At 44.1% G+C, this 12,131-nt stretch overlaps 1 protein-coding gene across 1 annotated transcript in view; it reads right to left on the reverse strand.

Annotated features, from left to right (window-relative positions):
• The window catches only part of LOC144500017 (protein diaphanous homolog 3-like), a 606,420-nt gene that overhangs the window by 235,656 nt on the left and 358,633 nt on the right, over nt 1-12,131 (reverse strand). Inside the window, exon 21 of the mRNA XM_078222760.1 lies at nt 4,137-4,376. Coding sequence (XP_078078886.1) covers nt 4,137-4,376 — 240 coding nt within the window. The remainder of the gene's footprint in view (nt 1-4,136; nt 4,377-12,131) is intronic.

Consider the following 12,131-nt stretch of genomic DNA (forward strand, 5'->3'; position numbering starts at 1 on the left):
TTCAGAAGTATGTGGCAGAGGTGAGCCATCACATGCCTTGACAAGCAAAGACGTCCAAAGCATTATCCCTTACTCAACTGTAGGTAAGGGAAGCATTTTTGGTACATCCTTGGTCACGTGTGACTTGGTCCCTCTGCTTCAGCTTCTAAGTTTTGATGGAGCCTGTTGTCTCATGTTCCTCAGAGCAAGGCTCTTCCCTTTGGCCTGCCTGACAGCAAAGGCCCCCTTGATCACCTCCTCAGTTGTCTGCCATGAAAAAGGCAGCGTTGCTTGCTCCATCCATTCTGCCCCCTTCCTCATTTTTGCCGGACAATGAACAGAACTGTGCATAGATCACCTTATATAGCCAAACTGGGGAGTAATTGTTAAGGATTTTTGTTGCACTTATTTTAGGCATTCCATCCCCAGAACATCCTTTGCAGATGTCAACACATTCTTAAGAATCACTTGAATTTCCTCTGCCTCTGCTTTCTAGTCCCAGCAACTTACAGTGCAATGGCTCAAGACTATCTCTGCTGCTGGCCCTGACTAATTCCCCCATCGCTCCCACTGGTCATGTGCCTCTGTCCACCCCTTCCAAAGTCATTCATCTCTGTTCTCCTCCCCCCCCCTCCCCTGCGGGTACCATTAATGTCTTCCCAACCACCCACTCCCCTGCTCAAAAGGCTAGTATTTGCCTACAGCACCATCCCTTGCCACTGTCCTCAGCCCCCTGCCATCCCCAAATCCCATCAAGCTTTCGTTTTCCAGCCATCCCCACTTCCTGCTGGTTTTGCCTGGGCAAACCTGGTACAGAATGGGAGCAGCTGCAAACGCAGCACAGTGACAGTTGGGAGAGCTCTGCGTGCACAAATCTTGAGTTTGCGAATGAAGTGCAGTTTGGCAGGCGCACATCTGTTTCATCCGGTTGTGAATCTAATTAGCCACCGGCGTGGCTAGCTGATTTGGAGGGAAACATGATTCTGGTGAACTAGGTTTTTAATAAGCATTCAGGATATTCAAATGCATGAAAACACAGTTCCTAACATGGTGCTGTGGGCTACCCAATCCACCATGAAACTTGAGTGTGGACAATTTCAAACCATTTTTACTCTGGTGGGAAACACAATGAATTTTCCCATCCTGCCCACCAATCCAGCACTGGCAGGACCAGAAAATCTTACCCTTGATTTCCAGATGGCATTTGACAAAGTGCCATATGAAATGTTACTATGCAAAATAAGAGCCCATGGTGTAGAGGGTAACACATTAGCATGAATAAAGGATTGGGTAGCTAATAGCAAACAGAGAGAGAGTAGGTGTAAATGGGTCATTTTCAGGTTGACAAGATGTAACAAGCCACGGGGATTAGCATTGAGACTTCAATGTTTACAATCCATATTAATAGCTTAGATGATGGGACTGGATGTGTACTGGCTAACTTTTCCGACCACAAAAAGACAGGTAGGAAACAAAGTTGTGAAGGGGACACAAGAGGCGGGACTTTACGGCCTCGTTCGCCCCAAAACCGTAAAATCCGCTAGAGGTCAACGGACTTTCCCATGCTCTGCCCCTCACCCACTCCAATTCCCAAGGACTCTGCAAACGGTCAAACATAGATTAAGTGAGTGGACAAAAAATTGGCAGGTGGAATACAATGCGGGGAAATGTGAACTTTGTCCACTTTGCCAAGGAGATACAAAAATCTACATATTAGTTAAATGGGGAGAGATTTCAGAACTCCATGTCCAGAAAGATCTAGCTACTGGTATGCTAGAACAGCAAGTATTACGAAAGCAAATGGAATGTTGTCATTTATTGCAAGGGAATGGAATATAAAAATAGGTATCAAACGTAGAAAATGCTGGAAGGTCTGACAGCATCTGTGGAGAAAGAACAGAGTTAATGTTTCAAGTCTGGATGACTTTTTATCAGAGTTGAAGACAATTGGAAACCAGGTGAGATTTATGCTGCTGTGGTGAAGGAGGTGAAGGAGGGGGAGAGCTGTGGGAGCTCGATAGAGAGCCAATGATTGGTGGAGACGGGAGAGATTGACCAAGATGTCATGGACAAAAAGACAAAGGGAATGTAAATTGTGGTGATAAAGGCAAAAAATGGTGGGATAGCAGAACATTGAGCGATCAGAACATGCAAATGGCAGAACAAAGTTAAGCAGAGTGTCAAAGGATAACCTGAGACATGTAACAGATGGCCTGAGTGGGGTGGGTAGGCAGTGGTAAGGGAAAAATGAAAAGCGAGATTTAAAAAAATTGAAACATGGAACAATGGAAGAAATGAAAATAAATGTAAAATGTAAAATAAATTGATGGAAATGGAGTGAAAGTGGAGAAGAGAGTTCATGGGTCTGAAGTTGTTGAACTCGATGTTAAGTTTGGAAGGTTGTAAAATGCCTAATAGGAAGATGAGGTCCTGTTAATACAGTTTGCGTTGGGCTTTACTGGAGCATTGCCACAGGCAAGGATGGACATATGGACATGACAGTAGGATGGTGTGTTCAAATGGCAAGCGACAGGAAGGTCTTGGTCATGTTTGTGCATAGACCAAAGGTGTTCTGTAAAGTGATCTTTTGGTCTGCGTTTGGTCTCTCCGATGGTCTCCCCACCTCCTCACCACAACAATATAAATCTCATCCTATTTTCTATTATCAACGAAGGGTCATCCAGACTCGAAACGTCAGCTCTGCTCTTTCTCCATAGATGCTGTCATACCTGCTGAGCCTTCCCAGCATTTCCTGTTCTTATTTCAGATTCCAGCATCCACAGCAATTTGTTTTTATAAAAATAGGGATGTTTTTCTGCAGTTATGTCGTGTTTTGGTGAGCTTACAACGAGCGTACTGCTTTCTACAGCTTTGATCTCCTTATTTAAGGAAGGATATAATTGCATTAGAAGCAGTTCAGAGAAGGTTCAGTGACTGATTTCTGGACTATGAGGAAAGATTGGACATATGTCCACCACAGTTTAGAAGAGTTAGAGGTGATCTTATTAAAACACAAGGTCCTGAGAGAACTTGAGAGCATGGATGCTGAAAGCATGTTTCCCTTTTTGGAAGCATCTAGAACTAGTGACATCAGTTAAAATAAGGGAGAGTCTAGAACCTAGGCGTCATAGGTTAACGTAAGGGATATTCCGTTTTGGATAAATACGAAGAGAATTTTTTTTGTGTGGAACTCTTCCCAGAGAGCAGTGCAGGCAGCATCATTGAGTATTTTTCAGACTGAGTTTAGATAGATTCTTGATTGACAAGAGAGTTAAAGGGTACAGGAAAGGGGAGTTGAGGTCACAATCAGATTCCCTCATGATCTTATTAAATGGCAGAGTATGCTCAAGGGGCTGAATGGCCTATCTCTGCTCTGAATTCGTAAGTATGTTCATAAGGAAGAAATATCTCATGAATTGTGAATTGTATGAGGTTACTAGACAATTTGCAGTGTTCTGCTGCTAACTTTGCAAAAATGGCATCAGTGAGTTTCATGAAGATGTTGCATGTAGGCATTAACTGGCCATTAATATTCGTCACAGAAAGTTAAGTCCATTAATAAATTGTGCACCTTTTCTAACACCACAATCACTATTACCCACAACCAATCAAACTCTCTGGCCCATTAGGATTCTCATTCCTTCAGGTAGTGAAATGTTTTTGGAGATTTTAAAAATTTCACATTTTACATTTTATTCCTACTTTACCGTCCTTTTTTCTTTCACTTAATCGAGTTTGTCTTCTTGTTTAATTCTCTTTTTGCTGCTGAAGTGACAATGAATTCACCTTCCCTTTCAATCCTTCCTCTTAGTTTTCAATCCTTTACTATCATTGGTTAAGGAGATACATTTTTTGTCTCACAGTTCACCAAGATCCCAGATGCCCTGTTGCCCAGCAAAGTATGACACAAACATTTTTGAACTGAAGAGTGCAAGCAAAAATCATCACTGGTCTTGATGTGAGATCTCCTGCTCCAGCAAATTGTGTTATGTTTTGTAAAAATGTTTGTTCTATTACTTTTCACAAGCTCTATTCAGTGAATGTATCAGTTGTAATTTTAGCTTTTTAATCCTGGTACGTCTGCATAATGCTGCATTGCAAAAGTAGTATTTTTCATTTTAGTGGTTCTGACTAAATCTTTGAGATGATGGACTCACTTTGCAGAGGAAGTTGATGTTGAAGCCATATGTTTGAGCATTGCGAGACCCAGCATTCATATAGTTTCCTATTAGCAGCACCAGCTCCAGCAGGTTTCCAAATCTCTTACTCTTCTTTAACTCCTCACAGGCACTGGCGACAGCCATAATGTCAGGTCTGATGTTATTCACCTGTTCCTCAAATTGCAGCTTGAACAGAATAGCATTCAGCCGTGGACGTAGCTTTTTGATGCTGCTCATCTGATTGAGAGAAGAAAACAAATGTAAGCTTCCGTCTTATTTTGGTAGCAAGCAAATGAATTTAGTCAACAATGATTGATAGATGTTGGTTATGGATCTCTTAAAAGTATGAGAAAAATGGATACAAGAATAAAAGACACTTGGGCAGGCAATTGAAATTCTATTTGTGGTTGCTAATAACAACTGCTTACACAACAATAACTAGTGTGCAAGTAATAAAAGATACAGTTCTATCATAGATCAATCCAGTCAGCCAATACACTAAATCATATAAAAATAATATGTGCTTATGACCCAGAGTAGCAAAGCAATCAAAAAAAGTTGATGCAGTAAACCATCTGGGTTACAAAGATATTGCTTAGTATGACATGAAAGGTTCTTACTGACTGAATAGAAGTAAACAGAACATCACTAACACAAAAAAAACATAAAATAAAGCCAATTATTTCAAATCAGGAAACGCTTGGGACTGAAACTTAAATTTGCAGTCTTGTGCTAACTTTGCCAGGAAAAGCCAGAGGGTCAAACTAAAGTAATGCAAATAATTATAAAAGTAATATATTGCAGATGCTGGAAACCCTCGTCATGTCAGGTGGCATCGTCAAGAGAGAAAAGTAAAGGGATGAATTTTCTCCCATCATGGAGTTGGGTGTGTGCAAAAACTTCCCGGAGGCGGAATTGGGGTCATAAAGGCAACCCAACTGCCATTTGTGATAAGCAAATGGCCAATTGTCAGAGGCCCATCGGAAATTTCCTATCGGCCTGCAGTCACACTGTGGCACAGAAGTGTGCCAACCTCCCTGAGGCGCTCTCCCAGCAGCAGACTTTAGTACCAGTGCATTAGGCTGCTTTAAGGTCCTTCCCACCTGCCTGGTCACAGCTCATTTTTGAATTCAAAACTTTTAGAAGTTGCAGACAGGGCGCTTCAAAATGGGGGCATCTCTCTCTTGCCTGAAAGGGCAGGTGATTTCTCAGTCTGAGCTGGACAGCCTCCTCGTGGATACATTGCCCAACCTCCTTGAGTGGATAATGAATCCACCCTGCGGCTAATAATTAGACAACTTGGGGAAAATCACAGCTGGGGGACTGTTTTTGTTACACAGCGTGGGCTCAGCACCCCAATTTGAATCCAGCACTACGGTCCTGACTCAAAACCAAAAAGGTCAGTGAACATGCCTCATACAGTCAGCATTCCCTGTTTTTATACCACATAACCAGATAAACAATTAGCGCTTCAAAGTCAATGTACAAGCTTTTGTTGTGTGTTAATGACTATTTACACTTGAGTATAAAAGATTTTTTTTAGATACGACACATCTTTATATATTTAATACGAGTCCCACTCTAATCCTCCATTCTCATATATTACCAATTGCATTCCTTTTAAACTATGAAAGCCTCTCAGAAATAAGCATACGAGTTATGAATTAAAATTCTCAATGCTTTCTGATTTTGAAGCATCAAAGTCCACTTGAATGAAAGATGAAACACATACACGGGTGAAATTCTCCCTAAAAGAATCCACTCACACTTAAATTATTTTTTGGATATTGGGGAGATTCCCATTGGCAAAGAGATGTGCAGAACCTGAAAACAGCAGCAAGGTGAGCTTCTCAGAAATCGGGTCCCCAGACAATCTTACAGGTCCTTCTCCCCCGCCCATTCCCCCCACTACTCTTTGGCAAAGACTCCATCCTGCCCCAAGTGTACAAAACACCGCTATGGGGTTGCTAAATCCCACCCTCTCTTCAGCCCCCCCGCTCCCCCCCCCGACCTCTCATGTCCCCCGACTCCAGGTCCCCCTCTTCAGACCCTGCCCCTTGGTAGTACGATAGGAACTGGCCAGCCACGTCCCTGACCATCAAGGGTTCCAATGGTCTCCGAGACCCCAGGCACGGCCATAACACCTGGTCTCCGTTTGTACATCCCTGCTGGCTTCCTGTTGTGTTGGCAGGTCATTGAATACCGGGAGCTGGGTGAATCTGGCTAAAACCCGGAAATGCGTATTTAAATTAAGATTTAAATATGCTAATCTGGTAACAAGATTACATTGCCGCTGGGGTTTTGCTGGGGGGGGGGGGGGGGGAGATCACAGAAGGGGGTTCATCCTGGTGCAAATCGCACAATGGCCCCTCTGGCGAGATTCTCTGGACGGTATGGTGGCACAGTGGCTCGTACTACTGCCTCACGGCGCCAGGAACCCGCATTCTGTTCCGGCCTCAGGTGACTGTCTGTGTGGAGTTTGCACTTTCTCGCCATATCTGTGTGGGTTTCCTCCAGGGGCTCTGGTTTCCTCCCACAGTCCAAAGATGTGCAGGTTAGGTGGATTAGTCTTGCTAAAATTGACCTTGGTGTCAGGGGAATCAGTAGGGTAAATACATGTGGTTACAGGGATAGAGCATGGGTGGATTGTTGTCGGTGCTGGCTAGATAGGCCCAATAGACTCCTTCTGCACTGTAGTGATTCAATGAACAATGCGATTAGTGCCTGCGTGCACGGGGCTGGAAAATCGCTCCCATAACCTTTATACAAAGGCAAAATACTCCACCTTTGGAAATCTTAAATATAAACAGGAAATGTGAGGAATATTCAATAGGGCAGGCCACATCTATGGACAGAGTTAACATTTCACATGAGTGACATTACAGAACTGGAAAATTTGACAGATGCACCAGGTTTTGAGCAACTACAAAGGCAGAGAAAAAGTGAGGAGGGAAGGAAAGAGCAAAGGAAAGTCTATGATCAGGTGGAAAGCAGGTGAGATTAAATGGAAAAAGGGATGATGATAAGGTGGTGGTGATGGGATACATGAAGAAACAAAGTCAGGTCTAGAGGATTTGTAAGTGACAATAGCAAAATTATTACCAGTACCTGCTGTCCAAAAAAAAGGGATATGATCCAAAATCACAGTCCAGTTTGGAAGGTTGTGAAACAGATCATCTTTTCACCTTGGCACTGCCCACCAGGCAGCCTGCTGGGGGGGGGATCGGGGCTGGCGGGGGGGGAGAAGAGGTCAGGACTGGGGGAAAAATCAAGAGATTGGGCTGAAGGGGGAGACATCGAGGTGGACGGGGGAGGGGGGTGCTGGGGTCGAGGCTGGCATGGGCTATCGATCGGGGTGGGGTGTCATCACAGGGCCAGTGATGAGAGGTTGTGGGGCTGGCCAGCAATCAAGTTATCCAACAATCGGGAGACCGGCTGTGTGGGGCCACTGCACATGTGCCGATCTCGATGCTGACAGGCACACGCACAGTGGCCCACTCAGTACTAGGCTGCCGGCTTCTCCAGTGAGAATAGACTCCACCCACTGAATTTCAGCATGATTCACATGTGAGAGATTCATTTTGAAACTCCCACTGAAAGAAAAACAGCGGGTTTTACTCCAGATTTTACATGAATTCTTTACTTAGAATTTTTTGGAAGAATCAAAGAACAGTACAGCACACGAACAAGTCCTTTGGCCCACCAAGCCTGCGCCGATCACATTGTCCGACCTAGACCAACCTCCTGTATCCCTCTATTCCCCGCCTGTTCATGTGTCTATCCAGATAAGTCTTAAATGTCGCTAACGTGTCTGCCTCAACCACCTCACTTGGCAGTGCATTCCAGGCCCCCACCACCCTCTGTGTAAAAATTCCCTTGCAAATCTCTACTGAACCTTTCCCCCCTTAGCTTGAACTTGTGCTCCCTTGTAATTGTCATTTCTGCCCTGGGAAAAAGCTTCCAACTTTTCACCTTATCTATGCCCCTTATAATTTTATGAACTTCTTTCAGGTTGCCTCTCAGCCTCAGTCTTTTCAGGGAGAACAATCCCAGTTTATTCAATTTTTCCTCATAGCTAATATCCTCCATACCAGGCAACATCCTGGTAAACCTTTTCTGTACTACCTCCAAAGCCTCCACATTCTTCTGGTAATGTGGTGACCCAGAATTGGACACAGTATTTCAAATGTGGCCAGTTTTAGATAATTTGCCAACTTTTATACTTAATGCCCCAGCCGATAAAGAGAAGCATGCCATATGCTTTCTTCACCACCTTTTCAACCTGTGCAGCCACTTTGCAGAATCTGTGGACCTGTACTCCCAGATCTCTGTGTGTCTATGTTCCTGATGGTTCTGCCATTTTCTTTTAACTCCCATCTGAATTGAATCTACCAAAATGCATCATCTCACATTTGTCCAGATTAAATTCCATTTCGCATTTCTCCGTCCAATTTTTCAGCCCATCTATCCTACTGTATTCTCTGACAATCTTCATCACTATCTGTAACTCCAGCAATCCTAGTATCATCTGCAATTGCCCTAATATTTTTGTAAATATATGCTCCCCTCCTTCCTGATGCCAAAATACTCTCCACTTGCCTGGATGAGTGCAGCTCCAACAACACTCAGAAGCTTGACAAAGCCAGGACAAAGCAGCCCCCTTGATTGACACCCCATGAATCTCCTTTAACTTTCGCTCCCTCCACCATCAGCACACAGTGGCAGCTTTGAGTGTCATATACAAGATGCAATGCAGCAACTCAAGACTCCTTCCTAATTATGACCTCTACCACCTAGAATGACAAAGGCAGCAGATGGATAGAAACTCCAGCACCAAGTTCTCTTCCATGCCATACATCAACCAGCCTTGGAACCATACCACCATTTCTTCACTGCGTCAAAATCCTGGGACTCCCTTCCTACCAGTGCTGTGGGTGTACTTACACCACATGGACTGCTATGATTGAGGAAAGCAATTCACCATTACCTTCTCAAAGGCAATTAGGGACGGGAAATGAATCCCGTGTGGCCTGGCTAGTAATGCCCACATCCCATGAAAAAATAAAAAAGGGACCTCAAGAATCACAAGAAAGCAGTTTCTACTTAGATCAGCAGCAACAGATGTGTTGCAACACGTTGAAGTTCCCTAGGGTAGTACGTGTTCATAGACTGAGAATGGAGGAGTGCATCCAACTCTTGTAGCTGCCACCGAGGAGGATAAGGATGTCACCCCTCACAGAAAACAGTTTGTGGGGACAGGGGTCACTGGGCCACCTTCTAACTGTAACTGACCACTATTTTCCTTAATAAACATCATGTAAGTATTGACATATGAACCAGGTGTCTGAGAACCATTTTATTAATGCCAAGACACCAAAAAAGGTATGACGTGCTGACATCTAGCAAGGAATTTCTAAGGTTATCCTGAAAAATTTGGATGCATGAATGCATTTGTACATTCTTCATTGGTGGTAAGGGTTTATCTGGAAATGTAAGCAAAGATACCTCAGAGTGAGTTTCAGGCCACCCTATTCCACAGCCATAAAGGTGAGAGGTGGAGCAAAGACTTGTGGTAGCCTGGATCAGGGGCAGATAAAGTCATGGTAATGAGGAAGCACTCATTGGCACAATCCTTTGCAAGCTGTGTAGCTTTGGCAGGTGTGTGGTTTTGATTCTGGACTGTCTAATGGGTATCTGGGAGTCCCAGTCAATGGCAGCAGTATCAGATCTGGGCTGCATGAGTCAAGGCCCAATTTCTGCTCAGCTCCCCCCCACCACCACACGCCCCACCCCCCCCCCCCCCCCCCCCGCCTCCACACATCCGCCAGCCCACCCTTCACATGCTTCCAAGATCTCACCAGTACCCCACCACCCACCAAGGTGAAGTGTCCACTTTTTTGCCTAGATTTGGTCACCATGGTTGAGGGAGTGGTAGTCCTTCCTGTTAATTAATCTCATTGAGTTCCTTGTTGACCACATGGGTGCAATTGATGATTACCTGCACCTACAGGCATCCAGTAATAAGGATCCATTTCCTTTGCTGTCTGTGAGGCTGTGGCTGGCTGGAATTAAACATACTGATCAAGTGCCACAGACAGCGATTCAGTAATTGTTGAGATTCAGTGACGTGCAGCTGTAAGCGAGATACCATCAAGGTCCACAACTGATCCTCATAAAGAGCCAGGAGTAAATATGTTCAAGGCTACAGTGACTTTGACAGCTATTGGCAGGGCATGATGAACAGTGGTCTGAGGTGGGAGGTCTTTGATGGCTTTGGGATCTGGGTGTTCAGGTCCACAGTTCCCTAAGTGGCAACACAGGTGGTCAAGGTGATTAAGAAGGCATATGGCATGCTTGCCTTCATCAGACAATGCATTGAGTACAAGAGTTGGGAAATTATGTTGCAACTATATAAAACCTTGATTAGGCCGCATTTGGAGTATTGCATGCAGTTCTGGTCGCCACACTAGCAGAAGGACATGGAAGTTTTGGAGAGAGTTCAAAGAAGGTTCACCAAGAAGTTGTTTGCTCTCGAGGATGTTGACTATGAGGAGAGGTTGAATAAATTCGGATTGTTTTCATTGGAAAGCCAGACGCTGAGCTGAGACCTGATAGAGGTCTACAAAATTGAGAGGCATAAACAGGGTGGATAGTCAGAGGCTTTTGCCAAGGGTGCAAGTGTTACTTACAAGGGGGCAAGTGTTGCTTACAAGGGGGCATAGGTTCAAAGTGAGAGGGGGAAAGTTTAAGGAAGATTCGTGGGGGAAGTTTTTCACGCAGAGTGGTGGATGCCTGGAGTGCACTGCCAGAGGAGGAAGCAGGCACATTAACAGCATTTAAGAGGCATCTGTATGGGTACACGAATATGGAGGGAATAGAGGCATATGGACTGAGTAAGAGCAGAAAGTTTTTTTTTAGTTCAGTTAGGACATCTTGATCAGCACAGGCTTGGATGGCCAAACAGCTTGTTCCTGTTGCGTACTTTTCTTTGTTCTTTGTAGGCACAGATGTCCGTGACCATGTATCTGCCTGGAGAGTCGCAGTTTCCTGTGACATCCCCTCAGTCATCCCCAAGTAGCTTATCTTCAGGGTAGATCATACACTGAAAGTACAGTCTCCATATCTTTCTTTCCCCTTGTCCTTCTCCTCTGCAAAATCAGAACTTCACCCTTATTAAGCCCTCAATGTGCACTTTAACCATTTTAACTGACATTGTTAATGGATTGGGTGGTTATCACCAGGACCACCATCTGCACCTTGGGAACAGCATCAGAAAACCAGTACAGCAGTCCACATTCTCCACCCAAATCCATTTCTGCCCTGGTGGGGCTTGAAGTTTCAGCCCCAAGAAAGGAAGGAATCATTGGTGCCCTTTGAGGTCCAGTGACAGGAACGTGCTTGCAAAAAACACCTTCACAGATTATCATTAATATGCAATCATTTAAGTTTCAGACACAGCACTAATGTTGCTGATCTACATGGGTGTTTAAAATAATTCTTTTGTGAATAATAAATGAACAGACGTAACACAGTCACCACCCACACAATTCCTCTTAAATGAAATTAGCCAACAAAAAATACTATTAAAAAATGTCAACTTCACTGTGCTCACCATTATTAGTGTATAAAACAAGCATTTCTAATAAGTAAGAGTTTACCACATGTTCTGATGTGCCATAGACTGCTGGAGGATTTGCAATGCTGCACCATTATTCTTGTCAAGGCCAAAAAAAGACCATCTTGCCATTGGCTTCCCTTTGTGTGTCATAAAACTGTTGGATTTACAAGAACAAAGAAAATTACAGCACAGGAACAGGCCCTTCGGCCCTCCAAGCCTGCACCGACCATGCTGCCCGACCTAACTAAAACCCCCTACCTTTCCGGGGACCATATTCCTCTATTCCCATCCTATTCATGTACTTGTCAAGATGCCCCTTAAAAGTTACTAAGAAGAATTTCTTATTCATATTTATGCCATTAAGACAAATTAAT

This window comes from Mustelus asterias, chromosome 10 (assembly GCF_964213995.1).
Source record: "Mustelus asterias chromosome 10, sMusAst1.hap1.1, whole genome shotgun sequence".
NCBI classification, from domain to species: Eukaryota; Metazoa; Chordata; class Chondrichthyes; order Carcharhiniformes; family Triakidae; genus Mustelus; species Mustelus asterias.